This window comes from Lissotriton helveticus, chromosome 6 (genome assembly GCF_964261635.1).
Source record: "Lissotriton helveticus chromosome 6, aLisHel1.1, whole genome shotgun sequence".
Lineage (NCBI taxonomy): Eukaryota > Metazoa > Chordata > Amphibia > Caudata > Salamandridae > Lissotriton > Lissotriton helveticus.
The window spans coordinates 1888842141-1888862938 of record NC_136067.1 but is presented as its reverse complement, the minus strand read 5'-3'; the positions used below and the strand labels follow the sequence as shown (position 1 = coordinate 1888862938).

The 20798-nt window shown below is 42.4% G+C and overlaps 1 protein-coding gene across 2 annotated transcripts in view; it reads right to left on the bottom strand.

The window, feature by feature from the left end:
- MIA3 (MIA SH3 domain ER export factor 3) overlaps positions 1-20798 on the bottom strand; it is a 353545-nt gene that overhangs the window by 58962 nt on the left and 273785 nt on the right. For both annotated transcript variants that reach the window (XM_078649820.1, XM_078649821.1), the window contains exons 23-26: positions 20573-20640; positions 16709-16806; positions 15511-15642; positions 12142-12207 (exon numbers count right to left, since the gene is read on the bottom strand). In XM_078649820.1, the coding sequence (XP_078505946.1) occupies positions 12142-12207; positions 15511-15642; positions 16709-16806; positions 20573-20640 (364 nt within the window). The remainder of the gene's footprint in view (positions 1-12141; positions 12208-15510; positions 15643-16708; positions 16807-20572; positions 20641-20798) is intronic.

The window sequence follows — 20798 nt, the reverse complement described above, 5'->3', positions numbered from 1 at the left end:
AAGCAGTGGAGACAGAATATGATTGTAGAAGGACTGTTTCCAATGATGCCAGTGGGTGGTCCTCCTGCAGGGGAAAAGAAGACCGAAAAGTGTAAGCATTGGGTGCCTATTGGAGAGTCGGATGATGAATTGTTAGATGACCTGTTTTTAAGAAGTCCACCTCCTTATAATGAAGGACACCGACCTTCTAGTGAGGGGGATAATTCTCGAAGACCTCCGCCCCAGGAAGAGGCCCGATCTGTCAGTGTGGGAGGGGGTTGCTTTATGCCTCCCTATACCGAGAGTTTAGGTCCCGTAGATGCAAGGGATATTTATCCAAGAATGCCAGCTAGTGGGGACGCAAGATACTCCCGGGAAAGAGACTTTTGCTCTAGATCTCCCTATGAAGGTGAGGCGAGACCATCCGGTTCAGGAATACCGTTCCAAAACCCTCCATATGAGGAGGAACCCAGATCCCTAGGTACAGGTACTTTGCACCCTAGACTTAGTTATGGTGAAAGACCCAGAGAGACACCTCCCACTGCCCCGAGTTGTGCTCCAACTTTAACCCCACAAGTATTACATGACAATTCCGTCGAAAGGATATTGGAGGACAGAGAACGAGAAGCACTAGCCAAGCAGAGAGCTGAAATAGTTCAGAGGATTTCTCAGTTAAATGCAAGTCCTGAGTCTTTAACAATTCCGGTCACTATTGGACCAGTGGTTCCCTTGTATGGGGACCGACAAGGAAGTCCAAGAACTCCAGTTATTACCCCAGTTATAGCCCAACCGAGATCAGAGCCCTTAATTGTAGACGACTTAACAAGTGAATGTGAATCTGAAGTTTCACTAATAGATCTGCCCAGTAGGGAACCAGGGAAAAGGATGCAGAAAAGACATAATCCTTTCAATGTGAGGGAGATTCAAATGGAATCAACTTCAGGTACTAAGAGTGTCACGGTAGTAACTCCTGAAGAAATTGAAAGATGGAGTCGAGAATTAGAAAAACAAACTCTTCAGTCAAAACCTCTAGATCTCTACAAACTGAGAGTAGAAATAGAAGAACTTATGGCAGGAAATGTAGGATTAGATCGATTAAATACCTACACAGAAGAAGAGCTGTTGTTTATCTGCAAGAGCCTCACTCAAAATGCCAGGGTACTCCATGAAAATCTAACTGACACTGCAGCTAGTATGGGAATAGATATCTCAAAATCAAAGCCTTTGCAAAAGCCGTACAGAGCAGATTTCTCAGACAAAGATCTGGAAAACCTGAACATATCAGGGAAGAAGGCACAGGTCAAGGAGTTATTGACAGTATTACAAAAATGGGGAAATGTGGACAGATGGAAAGCCAGGTGGGCCAAAAAGAAAGATGAGGCTAGATCTAAACAAGTGACTCCTCAGTTCGTTCTGAAAGAAGCTGATAAACCAGAGCAGTTGTGTCCTATGCGTGAAGTGCCAGGTGGAAAATACGTACATGTCCCATGGTCCAGACAGGATATTGTGTCTTTTACAAATGATTTCCCAAAATTACGAGAGAAGCCTGTGGACTGGTACAGGCAGGTGGAAAGGTTTGTAAAGGTTCAAAAATGCCTGTGGAAAGATTTGGATGGGTTCTTTGATATCGTAGTTCCGGTAGACTTATGGACCGAGTGTAAAATAGCCATAGCTTGGCCTAGTGAGGAGTACCCGAGGGACTCTAGAACAGGGGAACCCTCTAAAGAAGTGATGAGAAAATATGATCAAGAAATTCAACATTTGAAGCTAAAGGTGCCCGCAAAGGAAACTGATTGGACAAAAATAGATAGAACCACGCAGGAAAAGGGACGAGACTGTGCACTCCTTTTATGAAAGACTGTTACAGGTGTTTAAAACATACAGTGGTATAGATAACATCGAGATGAAGGACATGACCCACTTCATTTACAGGTTTGTAAACGGTTTAAGACCCAATATTTGTCAGTGGATCAAAGATAACAAAATCTGTTGGCAGTCCAAGAAAATAGACGAGGTCCTACGGAATGCAAAATACTGTGAGGACGAGATGGCAGATAAGAAAAAGGCCCTCAAGGAAAAAGTGATGTGGGCACAGGTAAAGCTCGCAGAACAACAGGAAAAGCAATTCAGTAAATTGAGTAAAAGTACCCAAAATCAAGGCCCTGGGGGTGGGGGAAAGCCAAAAGTAAAAATGAGCAGAGAAGAAGCTAAAAAGAAATTCCCCTGCCACCAGTGCGGGGAAATTGGACATTGGCGAGACGAGTGTCCGTATTTACAGCATGATAATACCCAAACCCCTGATTTAATTCCACAGACGCGGAATGAAAGACCAAGAAAGACACAGCAGCAGGTAAAAACAATCCAAGTGCCCCGAGCGCCAAAACCTAATTTTAAGGGAAAATCACCGCAGGGTGACGACATAGAAATCTGGGGAGGTAATGAGAACAGAAATGCAGCAACTTCGCAGTATTTGTTAAATTATACTTTTCTCTGTGACGACGAGTACTGACGGGGCCTGAGAGGGGAGGACAAGGAGTGTGTACTTGGCGCCTCCTTGCCGGTAGACCAGTCAGGGCCATACATTGAAGGAAAGGTTGATGGAAATGATGTCACCTTTCTGTTGGACACTGGTGCTACCCGTTCTACTGTGAGAACAGCGGACGTTCCAAACCTACCCCTCTCGGGAGAAGCAATCCAGGTAGTAGGTGTATCTAATCAATTGATTAGTACCCCAGTTACTGAGCCCATGGAGATTACAATAGGGAACTTTAAGGAAATGCATAGATTTGTCGTTTGTGACACTAGTCCAGTAAACTTACTGGGACGTGATTTGTTGTGCAAAATGAACTGTACTATCTTTTGCACACCAAAGGGCGTCGAAATTCAGACCCCTGACGAAGATGGCATCTATAAGTTAAAGTTAATCAGGCCTGACTCAGAAATTAAACGAATGACTGTACAAGACTTACCCGAAGAACTTCAAAAGACAGTGAAATCAGAAGTGTGGGACTTTACTGGAAAAGATGTAGGTTTAATGGCAAATGTAGATCCCATACAAATAGCCATGAAAGAAAAGGCAGTTTACCCCAATACCAAGCCTTACAGAATGAGTGCTGAAGTGAGAGCAGGAGTTGCCATTGAAATACAGAAATTACTAGAAGCAAACATCATACAAGAAGTAATGAGCAGCCCTTGTAATTCTCCCATAATTGGAATCAAGAAACCTAGTGGCAAGTACAGAGTAGTGCAGGACCTGAGAAAGGTAAACAAGATCGTTGTTCCTTGCTGTCCTATTGTCCCGAACCCCGCAGTAATCCTGTATCAGATTCCTTGGGATGCTGAGTCGTTCACCGTGATTGACCTATGTCATGCATTCTTTTCGATCCCATTACATCCAGATAGCAAATTTCTTTTCTCATTTGCTTTCAATAGTCACGTGTATGTTTGGAATCGTGTCCCCCAAGGGTACACAGAAAGCCCCTCTATCTTTAATCAGATCCTGAAAAAATGCCTTGAATCCCTAGTCTTACCTGGAAAGTCTGTTATGTTCCAAATCAGTGAAATATCTGGGGCACCAGATAGAAAAAGGCATCAGAAAAGTCACTTCCGAGAGAGTCAGTATAATTCAAAAGATGCAATTACCCCGTACTCAGAAAGAGATCAGAATGTTCCTGGGGGTTGTAGGTTACTGCAGGCAATGGATTGTGGGATTCGCAGTCCTAGCAAAGCCCTTGATAAACATGACCAAAAAGGGAGCGAAGGACCCAGTTGAATGGGATGATGAAAGCCTAACAGCATTCACTAAATTACGAGACTGCCTGTGTACAGCTCCTGCTTTAGGAATGCCTGACTATTCTAAGGAGTTTGCCCTGTTCTGTGACACACAAGACAATTGTGCATTGTCAGTCTTAACCCAGGAGCATGGGTTGCTTAGACGCCCAGTGGCATATTTTTCTGCCACTTTGGATCCAGTGGCTGCTGGATTACCTGGATGTCTGAAAGCAGTAGCTGCCACCTGCACAAGCTTAGAGCAGAGTGAATCCATTGTAATGGGACATCCTGTAACTGTGTATGTCCCACATGCAGTTGTAATTTTACTGACCCGAACCAAGACTCAGTATCTCACCCCTAGTCGGCTGACTAAATACGAGAGGATTCTCGTGGGTGCTGCAAATGTAGTTATTACTCGGTGTAATATACTGAACCCAGCCACCCTACTTCCTGACTCAATGGTTGTAGAAGACCAAGGAGAGAACGAGCATGACTGCATTGACCTGACAGAATTCAGTACTAAACCCCGCCCAGACATTAAGGAAACCCCTTTGCCTGTACATGATGAGCAATGGTTTGTGGATGGCTCATGTATGAGACACGAACTTGTAGGCCTAAGCGCTGCTTATGCTGTAGTCTCTTTAGACAGCATTAAAGAAGCATCATGTTTATTTGGAGTAAAGTCTGCACAAGTAGCCGAATTGATAGCATTGATAAGAGCTTGCAAATTGGGAAAAGACAAAAAAATAACAGTGTATACTGACAGTCAGTACTGTTACGGGGTTGTGCATGACTTTGGCCAATTATGGCTACAAAGGGAATTCCTGACTTCATCAGGTACCCCCATTCGGAATGGAAGGATTGTACAAAATTTACTGGAAGCAATCCAATTACCAAAAGAATTGGCAGTAGTCAAATGTGTTGCCCATAAAAGAGGCCTTGACGCTGTATCTTTGGGAAATGATTTTGCTGATCGAGTGGCAAAACAATGTGCTATGGATCGCATGTCAATAAATATCAAACTGGGAGGGACTGGAAACAGCTGCCAACTTATGGTGTTTGAAGAAGTGCCTACCTGGGATGAAGTGAGAGAATGGCAGCATGCTGTGCCTTGGGAAGAGAAAGAAAAGTGGAAGGAACTTGGTTGTCGACCAAGGAGTGAGGATGGTGTCATTGTGGGCCCAAAAGGTATGCCTGTGTTACCTAGACACCTGCTCTCCTCTATGGCAAGATTGATACATGGCAGTTCACACACTGGCAGGGATGCCATGGTTCTGGTGTTTCAGCAGACTTGGTATAACCCGAAGTTCAGGAAGGTAGCAGAATCACTCTGCCAGAGGTGCCTGACATGCCAACAGTTCAACGCTGGTAAAAGAACCGTAGTTGAACTGGGGAAAATTGGAAGATCAGGGGGTCCCTTTGTAAGAATTCAGATTGACTTCATCACCATGCCTCGTTGTGAGGGAAAAAGGTATGTCCTTGTCATTGTCTGCCTGTTTTGGCTGGGTGGAAGCTTACCCTGCCACACAGAATGATGCCATAACGGTAGCCAAACTGTTACTGAAAGAATTGATACCTAGGTTCGGGGTTCCAGTCATGATTGAATCAGATAGAGGCGGACATTTTCAGAATGAGATAATGGCTCAGCTCTGTAAAGCATTTGGAATTACACAAAAGCTGCACTGTGCACATCGTCCAGAGGCTTCTGGAGTAGTCGAGCAAATAAATGGCACTATAAAATCGAGATTAGCAAAAATGTGTGATTCTACTGGCATGAATTGGATTACTGCCTTGCCTCTTGTTCTGATGGGACTCAGAAGTATTCCAGATCGGAAAACAGGCCTGAGCCCCCATGAAATCCTGATGGGAAGAGTGATGAGACAAGCATGGGTACGAGGATACAAACTGTTAAGCATTTCTGATGATTTGGTACTTGAATACTGCAAGCAACTGGGTGACCAAGTGCGTTCTATCTCTCGCCAGATTGGGGAAGACGCCGTCGCCCACCCGACAACTCCAGTTCACAAATTGGTTCCTGGTGACTGGGTTAGAATCAAGAAGCATACTCGTTCGAGTTGCCTGGAACCGAGGTGGGGAGAAAAACGCCTGATAATACTGGTGACCACGACAGCAGTGAAGTGTGCAGGCGTTCCTAAGTGGATCCATGCCAGCCATACACAGAAAGTATTTCCGGGCAAGGAACCTGGAGCTGAAGGTTGTCCAGCTGAGGGGTCTGCAGACACCGGTCCTGAAGTAGCTGATGACGAACAACCGAGCACCAGCCAAGATGATTGGATACCCATAATCGACCTAACGGAAGACCCAATCAGAACAAGAGAGCGAAGCCAAGAAGATAGAGAGTGGAATAGAGAGGAAGAGATAGGCACAGGCGAAGACCCTCAGATCATTGAGATTCACATAAAATCTGAGGACGAAGAGGGAGGTCAGACAGGGACTGAACAAGTGATCGATACTCCTCCACTGACTCCTGAAATTGAAAAGGGACAGACTAGAACTAGTACAAAAGTTCGAGCAGAAGAAAATCAAGAGATCGAAGTGCTTGAACAGGATCAGATAGAATTAGAAGAACGTGTTCAGGACACAGAAACAGAGACATTCGAAAGCCAAAATCAAAATTCACCTGAACCAGGCCAGCATAGTAACCAGGCAGAAGAAATAGATACAAGACCTGGGATTAGTCAGATAGGAAGGGAAGAGACAGAAACAGAAGTGCCACAAACAAACGAAAATAAAAGAGTATTAGAAGAAAGCCAAATCACAGTGCCAGCTAAAAGACTCAAGAAAAAGAAAAATATTGAACCAGGATTTATTAAGAAACTGAGACTGAGAATAAAAACAGTAGAAGAAAAACTTGCAGAAAGAAGAAAAAGCCCTCGAATTACAGAGCAAGCTGGAGAAAGCTCCAAAAGAAGGAGTGATCGAATAAAAAGACTGAACGAGAAATACCAAGATCCTGAATGGACATTTTTAATTTTGGAGGATTTTGAGGATCTTGATTTAACTGACGAAAGTGACGGAGAACCGATTGCTGATCAGTCTACAGAAGAGGAAGATGAATTAACCTGAAATTGCACAAAGTAAGCTAACTGTGCAAAGTTACAGAGAGGGGTTGAGAAATCTTCTTCTGAACGAAAATGTCTGATTCAAACGTGAATGGAAGGCCTAGACGCAGTTGTTGCAAAACATGCTGCAAAGTATGTATATGTAGTATAGCTATAGTGATAATAATTTGGATAGGACTAACAGTTTTCATTCCTTTTATGGTAAGCAAAAATACTAATATCGACCCTACTCAGACTGTGACCACTGACACTGAAGAACTGACAACACGAAGTGTAGAAAGACGTGAAAAAGCACTCAGACAAACAAAACGAGACTTAGAAGCATCAGATGAGGAAGGACTACATTATCATGGAGTTAGAAACCAGACACATTTAAATGTTTTCGCAAATCTTTTAGTGCACTATTAGAAACTATGGAAATAGAAGACTGCTATGTCTGCATGAAGCTACCTACTTCTGTAGCTGAAGGCGTGACTTATCATCACCTACCTCTGACCTATGGAATTTCCTGTAGCATTTTAGCAAGTTTATTTTACAAAAGAGGACCATTACAGTATTACTATTCTAATTCAGACGTGATATTTTCTGAACTTCCTATACGTGGAAATCTGAATCCTGTACATACTAAAAGTGACGTTACACGTTATATGGGAGAATACTTTCTGACTATAGGTACCATAGACTTAAATGAAGCACACAGAGACAACTTGACCTGTTCTTTACATGAACCAGAAAAAATATTTTTGAACATGGCAGAGAAAAGAAGGGAGAGTTTCCAAAGAAAGGCAAATGACAAGAGACAGAAAACTCCTAAATGGGCTAAAAATATGGAAGGCACCTCAAATGGTGGGAGTGGTCCTGCTTTGTTGCTGGATTTCGAAAGGAAAGGGAAACTTTGTCTTCATCGCGAGAAGACTAGTTATTATAATAAAATTTTCATTGGTTCCAGTCAATGTGAACACAATTACAAGGTAATTGGAGGTTGGGGTTTCAAAAATGGGTCAGAACCTGTGTTTCCCGGAATTTATTATATATGTGGAAACAAGGCTTATTTCAAATTGCCGGATCACTGGTATGGAAGCTGCTACTTTGGCATTGTTTTCCCGAAAATATACCATGTGAAAGAAGTTGCTGGAAGCAATGAAAACACTAATGGCTTAGTGCGTAGTAGAAGAGAAAGCGTAGGTGAAATAATGCGTAGTATTTTTAGTGCACTGATACCTGGAGTGGGAGTGGTTCTGAACACTCACAGAATTTGCAAATTGTCCACAATAGTGGATGTGTTGTCTACTGACACAGCTCATGGATTCCTGCTGGTCAATACCGAAATGGTTGCGATCAGATCAATGGTTTTGCAGAACAGACTTGCGCTAGATACCTTATTAGCAAAAGAGGGCGGAGTCTGCCGGATGCTGAAGGCGCAACATTGTTGCACTTACATACCGGATAAAAGTGTACAGATTAAAAAATATGTGAAAAACATTACTAATTTGGAAAAAGAACTCAAACCACTGGAGGTTGACAGTGCCTGGAAGAGACTTGTCGATGGTCTCTCCAATGTAGGTCATTGGTTTGCTAATTTAGGTAGAAGTTTATTGTTTAAGGTACTGATGCCAATTGGAGTGATAGGTCTCCTCATACTCCTCATATTCATCTGTTGCAAATGTCGCAAACACACAAAGAAGTACACGGTGGATAGAAGGGGTGTGAAACGGAGTGTGGATGAGCTTGAATTGGAAGAAATGAATAATCAGATTTACAAAAAGGTGAAAAATTCTCACCCGATAAAGATGTGAAAGAGAAATTGAATCGCTTGTTGGAAGAGATTGAGATGCATAAAGTGTGAAAAGTTGGCATCTGATTCCATTTGTATTTGTGATGATAGTAAATATCATCAAAGAGGGGATTGATGAAGCAAGATTTCGCACATTACGCGACTTGCTGAAGTCAAGAACCTCGATTTATGTATAACTCTGTAATCAAAATTGTACGTTTTACTAATTTCTTTTATTTTACTATATACATGTATCCTAGCGATGCTTGCCTATGTGTTTTACTAATACGATTAATTTGTGTTTCTAAAATGGTCGCCGTTTAGAAGATTGCTTCTGCGCATGCGTTAGTCACACTCACGTGACGTGACGTAGTTGTGATTTGGAGGGAAAGGGTGCGCATGCGTAATAGACACAAGATGGCTGCTGGTGTAATAATATGGTGAAGCTTGTGCAGATGCTCTTGTGTTATTGTGTATTGCACTAATAAATAATTGCATAGTATATTTTTATAGTGATAATTCATAAGTACACAATCATGTTATGTAGTTTATTCATTTATTTCTATGTTTTAATTTGTTTTCGCTTACTTTTCATGTATCATGGTAAACGGGGGGGTCCGAATGGGTCGAGAGCCATCTTGAAGGTCCCTTCCGCGCATGACCGCGCAGCCCAGGGAACAGTAGCCTTGAGCGGTGGAACTCAGCCAGCTGGCAGACACAGACAAGATGCTCCTGAGAAAGCCACCTCTGACCCAGGAGGATGGAGAAATTGTGTTCCTAACTTGCTACATTGTAAATTCTCTATTGTGTTCTGTGTTACTTGTCTGTGGGAAACCTAAACTGGCTAGGCGGTACCCTAGAATGTAAATTAGGCCTTAGAAAAGTCTGTTCTGATTGGTGTGTTAACCTAGCCTACTTTGGGACCAATCGAAATTGTGGATTCTGACACTTTGCAACATTAGGGGGTGGTACACTGACCCGAAAACAGTATATCTAGCCTAGGTTTAGCTATAGAATTTGTCCGACTTGTCTGAATAGCTGACCTGTCACTGACCCAACGCACTCAATAGGTGACTGAATTTACAGAGCGCTGCGGAGCACTCTGTCCGAATTTGACCATAGACTTTTAAAGGTTTTACTAAACCTTAAGTGCTGGCGGAGCACTTTGCTGGGGAGTTCGCTAACCCAATCGGGGTTCTGACTGATAGCTGCAGAGAGGGTGGAGCGCAGGCGTTGCTTCCGAACTGCGGGTGCTGGTCGTGCCTTGGTGGTCCTGTCCTGATCCTAATCTGGGTTTCCTGTACTGTCCTGGGGTGCCCATTCTGCACCTGCTGTCCCATTGATGACTGCTATTCCTTGGGGTATTTCCTGTCCTTGACTGATCCGTGGCCAGGGTTGGTTTTCACACCATTCTAGGTAAATATATAGATAGGACTGAAACTCTATACTGCACCTTTCTATTTTCTGTCTTTGCTTCAATAAAGACATACCTTGCACATGTTATATTTTCCATGCTTTCCGCAATCTACCATATGGAAACCTATTTGCATTTTATTCTCATAGTATGTTTCTATGTTACCTTACCTTTTTAGAGCACAATTCTTCCCCATACTGTTTATGAAATTAGATGTGGTTTATATTTTCTCCTGAATTCTATTCTTGAAATAATCATATTAGAATATTAGCGTGTTTCACTTTTACCCCTTTTAATAGATGTATAGGATTCCTAATTTTCCACCCATTTTCATGAAGTACGTTCCAGTAGTAAAAATTCTAGTACATGCAAATAGCTTGCTCATTTATAGATGTCTATTCTTGAATTTCAGTTTTAAGTCTACTTAGCGTGTTCCCTGTCACTCTATTTACAAACCTAAATGATTACCCTTACACTTTTCTTGTATGGTTATGTTCTTTTTGTTATCTTGATTATTGATTGCCTTTTAACTGTAAACCTAATGCTAGCAGATATTGATTACTAGATAAAACCTTTAAAACCTTTCAGTTGTCCGTGGTCATTTTATGAAATCAAAGTTCATGTAGTTGGGTTTTGTATTTTTGTCTGCCTTTCTTCACAGCTAGCTCCCTGATCCATTGTGGTCAATAGGTACCCGTAACGGTGGATGGTAAGTCAGGTCCTCTTGAATACAACAGGAAGGAATCAGGGTGCTGATGGTAGATTGTGAGGTCGCCTGATTAATGTATATGGTGAATTGAAATTTATGGGCCCGAAAACTATATGGTGAAATTATTGGTCAGGTGACCCCCGATCTCTATCAATAGAGGCTCTGGTACTGGGTGAACACGTTTGTTCTTTTCCTCTTTTGAATTGGATGGCTGAACTGTTTTCGGATGAAGACGGTGATTTCATGTTGGAGGCTGTTGCTGCATATTTTGCATATTCGGTCTTGCCTTGATGACCTTTATTAGTTTGTGATGATGCCACCTTTTTCTTTGCCATTTTTTCACCTCCCAGTCCTATTGACTTGACTTTGCTCTAAGCAAAGCAATATAAAACCCGCCTAAAGCCTAAAGTTGGCAGAAGCTGCACTTATGTTATGTCTATGAAGGTGCGGAGATCAGACCTCATAACAATTCTGTATCGTGTTATTCCTGAAGCTTCAGCACTCTCTGTACTGACATAGTTTATTAAGCAAAGCTGCTATCAGAGCAATAACATATTATTCTCATGTAAACCACAATGGGCTACTAGGTTGAAAGCTAAATCAACAATTAAGTGTCGTGTGCAGAAGCAGCAAAAGTAAAAATGGCGTTTAAACATTTAATAAGCCTATGCTAACTTAACACATTATAAAGATAAACAGTAGCTATATGACAACATTAGTCAAATATAAATAAAAATCAACAAAGTCAAGGTCATTAACCAGACCTAAAATACACATCTAAGGAAGCGAGAGTGATTGCTCCAATACTTTTTATTCAGCTGGGCGTGGTACATAAAGTATCTCAAAGGAAAATACTGTGCACCTTTATTCACGGGAAAAAAAGAGAAGCAAACTCCTGCTAGGTTTTTCAAGCGAGTATTTTTTGGATATGGAATACAAAGTTGGAAGAGGAATACACTGGTGAAAAAATACGCCTTGCACAGCAGAAGGTAAGAGCAGTATGGGATTTACAGGAAATGCCCATAACGGCATGGGAGCATCCATCAAGTTAGGCAAGTGCAGATCATGATCAGAACACCTGCATATATAAAAGCTGTTTATGCAGCAGCACACTGATGGTCCAAGTGTGTATTATGAGAAAAAACTGGGGAGGCAGGGTAAGACGGGAGAGACTTAAGTCCCAGAAATAAAGGGAGGAGTTAAATTTAGGATTTTAGATGGCCTGAAGGGAGGAGAACAGTGAATATATTTTTACAAAGCTACATAAAAAGAGAAATCAGTTACATCTATGAAGGCAATTAAATCTGTCCACTTCTTGAAGTGCCATAACACACAAGCACAGGCAACTTTACTTGAGTTACCCAAGTACTATAAGCTAAATGCCCAGAGATTTTATCCCTGTGCTACCTACCAGGAGCCGACATCCTTCCAGAAATTTCCTGTGGTTGTCTTGGACCTGAATGGACTTCCATGCCACCTGAATAGGATAACAACAACATTATTAGGGTTTTAGATATTTAATTTGACTTATGTCTAACAATATTTTTTTAAGATGCAATTCATAAAAGTAACCAGCAGTAGAATACCCCTAGAATTAGGAGAAACATCTAGGAATAGAAATGTTTTGTTTTATAAGCTTCAGTTCTCAACTACACAACGTGCAATCTATTCTTGTAACTAACAACAGAATCTTCTAACCTCATCACAATTTGAATTCTCTCTTCCATAAGGAACAGGTGAACATCATCCTTAAACTGGGGGCTTGGAGATATGCATGCATTGATAGAAGACCTAATCATAATTGCTCTTCTGGCTTGCCTTGCACTCTCCTCCAGAGGACTGCACAATCTTTAAGGTTACTCAAGGTATGTCCGATAGCAGAGCTTAGGGTTTACTGATGGCCAAGGATGACAGCTGTTCCCACGTATCAAGGCTATGGATGACTGATAATTGCAGGCTACTGATTGTTATAAGTTTTTTTTACATGTACCCCCTGGGGGGGGGGAGGCTGTCTGAGTTTCCCCTCTAAAATCTAGTCCTCAATCTCCCTCCAGCACATGTTTAGTGCTACACATATAGGACCAAAACAGCAAGTGCAGAATGACAAATAATCATTTTGGACAATCAATGTTGGGCTGTATTTTCGTTTCCTCACTGATTGTCTTCTTCCTCCGTCGATGTGACACTGCCGGATGGATTTCCTCGGCCCCTTACCACTTCTCTTTGAAAATGTATTTATTCAGGCACATTAAGCATAAAACATTTTTTTTCTTTTGACCCTTGTTTGTCCAATGAGAAAACCCTGGGGTACAATCTTTGTCTTTGCTCTTGAGAAGGCACCTCACTCTTTGCAAAAAGTAAGTCCACTTCTACCTGGCTATGCAGAAGATATCTGCAGAGAAACACTCTGTACAAGGCAGCATGTCTGGGAAAAACTGTCTTCACTAGAGGCTGTGCCTAGAATAACACGCAGTTCTCACAGAACACAATTTCAGTTATGCCATTGGGTCAGAATCCTATTTAAATAATGACAGAGTTCAAGACGGGCTTGCAGTTATTTATTTATTTATTTATTTCAAAGGTTTTATATAGCGCTGCTGGACCCGAGAGTATCAGAGCGCTTTACAAGGAAGGTAAAAACAAACATTGAACAGTGAGATCAAACAAGTCAAGTGCGTCAGAGGAGTATGGACATATAAATTGAAAAGTACACAAATGAAGAGGGGAGGAGAGAGATGGAAGTGAAGCGAGGGAGAGATAGAGATGGCAAGGGTATAGCGGAGGAGGGAGGGGAGAGCATAGTATGAGAGAGAGGAGTTATCAGGGATGGTGTCATACTACAAGTAATACGATATATTGGGCATGTAAAGTGTCCGTGACATTAGATACCCCAGTATTTATTGAGAAGCAGTATTTTAAGTTCTTTTTTGAAGAGATGGTAGGAAGGGTTGCATCGGATATCCTTTGGGAGGGAGTTCCAGATTGTGGGAGCGTTACCAGAGAACGCACAGGATTGGGTCTTCTGATGTTTAAGTCTGGGTGGGATCAGGATAAGTGAGTTAGTGCTTCTCAGGGATCTGGAACAACCTGCTTTCTGAAGTTTAATTGCAAGGTAGGCAGGGGAGTTGTGGTGAAGAGCTTTGTGAGTGATGCAGGCAATTTTGTATGTGGATCTTCCTTCTATTGGAAGCCACATGAGATTTTTGAGGATGGGGGAGATGTGATCAAATTTTCTGCAGTCGGAGATGAGTCTAGCTGCAAGGTGGAGGACAGATTTAATTGGGGCAAGATGGATTTTAGGAGTGCCAGCCAAAGTGGCGTTGCCATAGTCGATCCTGGAGAGGACCAGTGACTGGACAACAAGTTTGAAATCTTCTGCTGGAATGAAAGGTTTGAGTTTTTTTGAAGTGGAGAAGGGTTAGAAGAGCGCTTTTGGAGGCATTTTTGATGTGGGGGATGAGATTCAGATTTTGGTCAATACTGATGCCAAGGGACTTAACAGTATTAGAGGTGGAGAGAGTGCAGTTTAGTGCATTGATGTCCTTTACCCAGAGTTGGATGGGAAGAGGATTGTTTTTGGGGGAGAAGATAATGATTTCAGTTTTTTTGGGGTTTAATTTGAGATGGTTCAGATGGAACCAGGTTTGAATTTTAGTCAGTGTCTCATTTAGGTGAAGGATGTCTTTGTGAGATTTGATTTTGTAGTATAGTTGCGTGTCATCAGCATAGAGATGGTAACTGATATTAGCGTGTTTGAGGATGAGGGTGAGTGGTTCCATGAACAGATTGAATAGGGTAGGGGAGAGGATGGAACCTTGAGGTACTCCAAGTGAAACAGGTTGAGGTTTGGAGAGGAAATGGCAAAGTTTGATTTGTTGGGATCTGTTTTGGAGGAATGAGGAGAACCATTTGAGTACCGTGCCTTCAAAGCCGAATCGATCTTTGAGGGTGTTGAGAAGGGTAAGGTGGTGAACGGTATCAAATGCAGCTGAGAGGTCAAGAAGGATAAGTATAGAGGATTCACCTTTGTCAAGGGAACGGTGAATATCATCCATGACATTTAGCATAGCAGTTTCAGTGCTGCAACCCTTTCTGAAGCCGGACTGGAAGACATCAAGGAAGTTGAATGAGATAATGTGTTTCTCTAGTTGCATTAAGACACATTTTTCGAGGGCTTTGGAGAGGAAAGGAAGGTTAGAGATGGGACGAAGGTTGTTTGGATCATTGGGGTCCGCAGTGGAGTTTTTGGGAATGGGCGTAATTTGGCCAAGTTGGAGGGATGCAGGGACACAGCCTGTGGAGAGAGAGGAGTTCTAAATTTCAGCCACATTAATGATGTCTGGGAGGATAGACATCTTTATTAGGGGTCTGTAATATTCGAGCATAAGTAGACAAAGAAAAGCTTTTAGTAGTAATGGCATAATATTTTAGTTTGACAGATAGGAAAGAAAATCTATACTGATCAACAGAAGGAACCACTCTAGTAAAGTAGCTGCATTTATACATAATTTATGACGTTTTGCTGCAGTGTTTTGAATACAATGCAAGACAGGATTGCGGGACGTTGAAGTTTTCAGTATAAAAATATTAAAAACTTGGATATAGTAACAAGAAACGCAACAATTGCATCATGTGAGCACGGTTTAAGAATTCCTTGCTAGATTGTGAGCATGGTCTAAGAATTCCTTGCTAGATTCTGAGAACTTTGCTGCATATATAACCTACATCTACAGTTCCTTTGCGGACATCAACCATAAAAAAGCATACTTGTTCAACTCACCTCTTGGAGCTTCCCTTCCTCGGTTAAGGTTCGTAGAAGAGGGACGTCCTGAAACTTCCATCATGAGAGGTGGTGAAGGTGCACCCCCACTCACAGGAGAGGGCCCAAAAGAGCCATCTCTGCTCCGGGGACCTTAGTAAAATATAAAACACTTAGTTTTTATCCATTAGAAAAAAAAGTTTACAAATTCACGACGTTAACCCGTTTGCTGCTTCGAACGTTCCGCGCCAGTGCGGAGCGTTCTATTAAGCAGGCGGGGCCACATTGGCCAACGGATGTGCACAGCACTATGGAGGTAGTGCTCGCGACAGCCGTTGGCTGACACCCCCAGCGAACGGGTTAATTACAATAAATCACTTATCAAAACAAATTCAGGAACAGCAAGTAATTAACTTCAACAGAGACCTGGATCTCATTGGCAAGAGCAGGTAATGAAAACCATTTTGGTTACCCTAAAGTTTAATGGTTATCCCTTCCAACTTAGATGCTAAAGATGTCTACCCGCAGACGATGCGAGTGAGTCAAACAATAATAGGAGGCCCAACCACACAAGTGGCACAGTGTTTTTATAGGCACAAGTGGGGCAATGCTGGGTGTTTGAAATTTTGTGGATTACAGAAAATGAGTGCTTTTTTGGAACAAAACATGGAAAACACGTAAATATTAGACAAAGTTTCATGGCAGATGAGGAACATTGAACATTATGATAAGGTTGTGGGTTTTAAGGATAGGTGCACGCTAATATTGCAGTGCTATGACACCCTATAAACGAAGATAGGCTATTTGCTTCTGGAAAATGCTGTATCTTCAAAGGTTTTGGGAGAGAGTGGTCTTCTCAGAATGATAAGGAGAGAGTTTCATAGGTTAGAAGTGATCTCAGAGAGGGGATCAGACCTCTGCAAGGACAGGGCCTTGCCATCTGGGACAAAAAAAGAGGCATGAATTAACGGAGTAGTAACACATTCTAGTATATGGTTTGAGTGAAAGCATGTTTTGGGGTTCAAAAGACAGGCCTGTGTCAAATGAGAATATAAGGATGGTGGCCAGTCCAATACTAGACAGGAGAGGCAGCCATGGTCTTAGCAAAAAACTGACATGGTTGAAGCACTGGAGAATAAAATGCTTCAAAAAGGAATGAAAGCATGCTGTATCCAGACACCTATGGCAACAAATATAGAAAAACATATACAATTCCTACCTCTCTGTCCAGGCATTTGATATTCAGGTCTCCCAGGTGTTGGCTTTACTAGTGACGGTCTCTGAAGCATAGCAATTTTTTGGTTTACTTCAATCAATCTTTCAAAAGAAAAAGAATACACATTATGACTGTTTTTATTTGAGAGCTTCTGTTCTGCAAATAAGTAACAGCTAATAACACCAACAATGGAATACGCAATAAAGTATTAGTTACTCATGTATTTGCATAATTACCTTTCATAGTACTGAATGTTTGAATAGTGTGCTGCTCTGTAGCTAGATATGGAGCAACCTGTAATTCTATTCTTAAAAGTTGAAAAACAATTTGTGAGCATCGTGAGAGGGAGGATCTAGAATCTGAAACATATGTCAGATAATAAAAGGAGTATTTTTGGACTAGACACCACCGTCAGATCCATTGCACAGCTGTTGTATTTTGGGAACATCTAATTGTCTTTCCACCCATGGGCAGTTTTAACAGCTGTCAGAGTCTATGAAATACACCAAGTTGCAGTACCAGTACAACAGGCACGTAACAGTATTTTACAGTATGAGGTTACATTCCCAGTTTGCAATGAGCAAAAGCAGTAGAAGTTGGGGAAAGTCAAATGAATATCAACTAAACAATTGGTTTTCTATACCACTAGAATGTTCATAAATTGCTTAGCTAGGATCATGCATGCAGTACAAGATGCAGAACAGAGATAGTACTGCAGGGGAACGACTGAGTGTAAGGCAGAGGTTTGAATGGGCCTTCATCTAGTCTCATTCAGGTTTCTGAGATTTAAAGAGCTTTCTGAAAGATGTGGAGCACTTTTTACTTCCATCCACTCCTCCTCCACCAGTACTTCACAAGTTTCTCTTTGGCTTACAAATGAAGCAGGAAAAGAGAACGCTAAGCATTTGAGAAGAAACCAAATGAAAGGTGTAGGGAGCTGGGCTCTTGCTGCAGTACCTCCCCACTTTTTGCCTGGTATTTGATGCAACTTTGACTGAAGTGTACCGGGTTCCTGCTAACCAGGTCCCCAGTACCAGTGTTCTTTCCCTAAAAATGTACAGTTGTACCCCAACTGGAAAAACCGTTAGCACCCTCTGTAAATCCTTAGTAAATGGTACCCTGGTACCTAGGGCCTGAGGAACAGGGTCCCTAAGGGCTGCAGCACGAATTGTGCCACCCCAAGGGATCCCTCACCAAGCACATGCAGGACTGTCATTGCAGGCTGCGTGTCTTGGTGCAGACAAATGTCACACATCCCTGAGTGCCATGTCCCCTATCACTGCATATGATATTTGTAAGTCACCCCAACAGCAGGCCTGACAGCCCTAAGGGTTAATATTAAATGTGAGGACATATCTGCATGAGCAGATATACCCCTATGCTGGTCAGCCCATTTGCTGCCAGTCAAGTGAAGTAACTTTTAGCCATATACGGGACAACATTGAAAATTAGTTCCCTGGCCACATTTTTTTTTTTTTGCAGAGTTTTATATAGCGCAAACTTGACCCGAATCAGAATCGGGTATCAGAGCACTTTACTTAGCACAAGTTACGTTACATGAGGACACACACTCATTTTTGTTAGGCAACATGATGGTTTTCCTGAAAATGGGGATGTTTGACACCAAACATCTCATCTTGATAAACCCACACTGATGCCAGTGTTTGATTTTTGATTTTTCAAAACTTGCCCTCAGAGGACACAGTAGAGGTGCCCCCTGAAAACCTACTAGCCTCTGGTGGGATTGCTAACTGGATTCTGCCAGCCTGCCACCTGAGACACGTTTTTGATCTCCTAAGGTGAGAGCATTATGCTCTCAGGAGGTCAGAAACAAAAGCATTCCTGGGAAGAGGGTTTAACATCACTTCCCACAGGACAACCTGCTAATTATCCTCCTTGGGCTGGCGAGCTTCAAAAGAGCTGCTGCATTTGGAATGCGAATCTGCCAACCCTCACAGGAGAACCCACTTGGCACCTGGACAGGCAGAAAATGAGCTTTTCGGGTAGGCGTGGCACCCCCAAGCTAGTACCACCCCTAAGATGGGCTAAATGCGCGGTGGACATGGAATTTCAGAGGCAGCCATCTTTGAGAAGGCATACTTGGGTACTCCTGGACAGGATTATGCCCATTTCCAACAAGAAGTGGTCATAAAGGGTGCATAGTGACCTCAAGGGACAGTAGCACATTGGCTACTACCCAACACTCCCCTAATGCCTCTAACGTCAATATTTAGTAGAGTCCCTGGCACCAGAGAAGAAGATCTTGATGACCTAAGAAGAGAGAACACACCAAAGAGCCACAAAAGCAGAAGACGACTGAAGGGTCAGTAGCGCATTGGCTGGTACCCTACACTCCCCTAACACCCCTAATTTCATTTCATTGAGTCCCTGGCACCAGATTAGTAGATCTTGATGACCTAAGAAGAGAGAGCACACCGAAGAGGCACAAAAGCAGAAGACGACTGAAGAGAGCACCTGACTTTTCCCCAGCCCCGCCGGCTTGTCTGCAGAACTAATCAAAAACACCGCCAAAGCGGACTCATTCTGCAGCTGGTAGGACTGCCAGCTTCCGAAAAAGACTCAAGACCACCTGTGACAGCGGAACTGTTCTTAAGAAACTCCAAATGAAAAGACTTTGAGGCATACAGAACAATCAAATCTAGACACCTGACGCACACATTGTACCCGTCGCCCCATGTCCGAGTTGAATTGGGGCTCCAGTGTCAACAAGACCCCCCCAGCCTTCTAGTCAATTATGGTTTCACCCCTCCCGGACTCCCCGACTACACTTGCAGCCTCTGCCTGCAGCCCCCTCGACTGGGACTGCTCCGGTAAGAGAAATCCGACGGCCAAAGTCAACTCTGCACCCGGTGCCACTGGGCCAAAGGTGTCCCCTCATACCCGAGCATCGCAAGGCCTGAGCCCACTTGTTGGTTCAGCCAGCCTGGCTCCCTAGCCAGAGCCTGCGGCTTCCTTTAACAGAGACCGAGCTTCCTATACCACCAGAAAGGTTTCAGGATAACCCAATCACTATCAAGCTGAATCTTGCAGAAGGTTTTCTGTCTTTGAGCTATATCTTGCAGTTGCTTCCTTTCTCGTAGTGTTCAACTTCCTAAAATAAAAAAAAGCCAAGGTCTTATCCTTCACCAAACAATGGACTGCTCACCCCAAAGGAGGAGCTCCACTATATCAGTCTGTACTTTTAGAATAACTAGCATAAGAGATAATTTGCCTTTGCTAGTGAACATTTGTGTTAGAATCAATAAGGACACAAACTATACTTTTAAAAGAAAATATCTTTTTAGGAATCCATAGGGACACTATGTGCATATGACTCCTTGAGATTACCAATACCCCTCTCCCACCACATGATTTTAAATGGTTACTTGCAAGTGGCCATTATGGCATCTAAAAGTATGTCCAGTTTGGTGCTTGACTGTTTATAGGCCAACTTCTGTAAACATCATATGATAATCCTTAGCTATTCAGAGTTGGCACAGCTCATTCACTAGGGTTCTTCTCCATAAATAGGAAGATAAAGGACATCTTAAATTAGGTAAACAGAATCTGGGGCACTTTGGCAAATGCTTTGGAGCGCATGAAATTCCAGAGACACCAATGTTGTCCTTTCTATAATTATATTTCCCCCGGTGCATTGTTAAGTCCCTTGAGTGAGTAGGGCATATTTCTCTTCAAAATACATTTTCACACACCTACATTACCATGATTAAGCTACCCTTAAGGCGATTCACAAACACTTCGCTTTTAGCCAAAAGCGAGGTCTATGAAGCTGATAAAACACCCATGGTCAATATCCAAAAGCCATTACAATGAGCAAGGATGTTTTGAAAAGAACTATGTACCTACTTTTGTCGCAGGTTGGCAGACTCCCTCTTCTCTTCAGACAAAGTCCTTTCCGCACTACGTGCAATTAACTACAAGAAAGAAATCATATGTGAAGTTTCTCAACAATGCATCTGCCTGTTTTTTTCAAGTGGTCTTAAATTTTATGGCAAGGCATGGAGGCAAATATTATACCATCCTCTTTTAATGTGCCCATGTAACAGCAAACACATTAGAAATTTTCTGAACC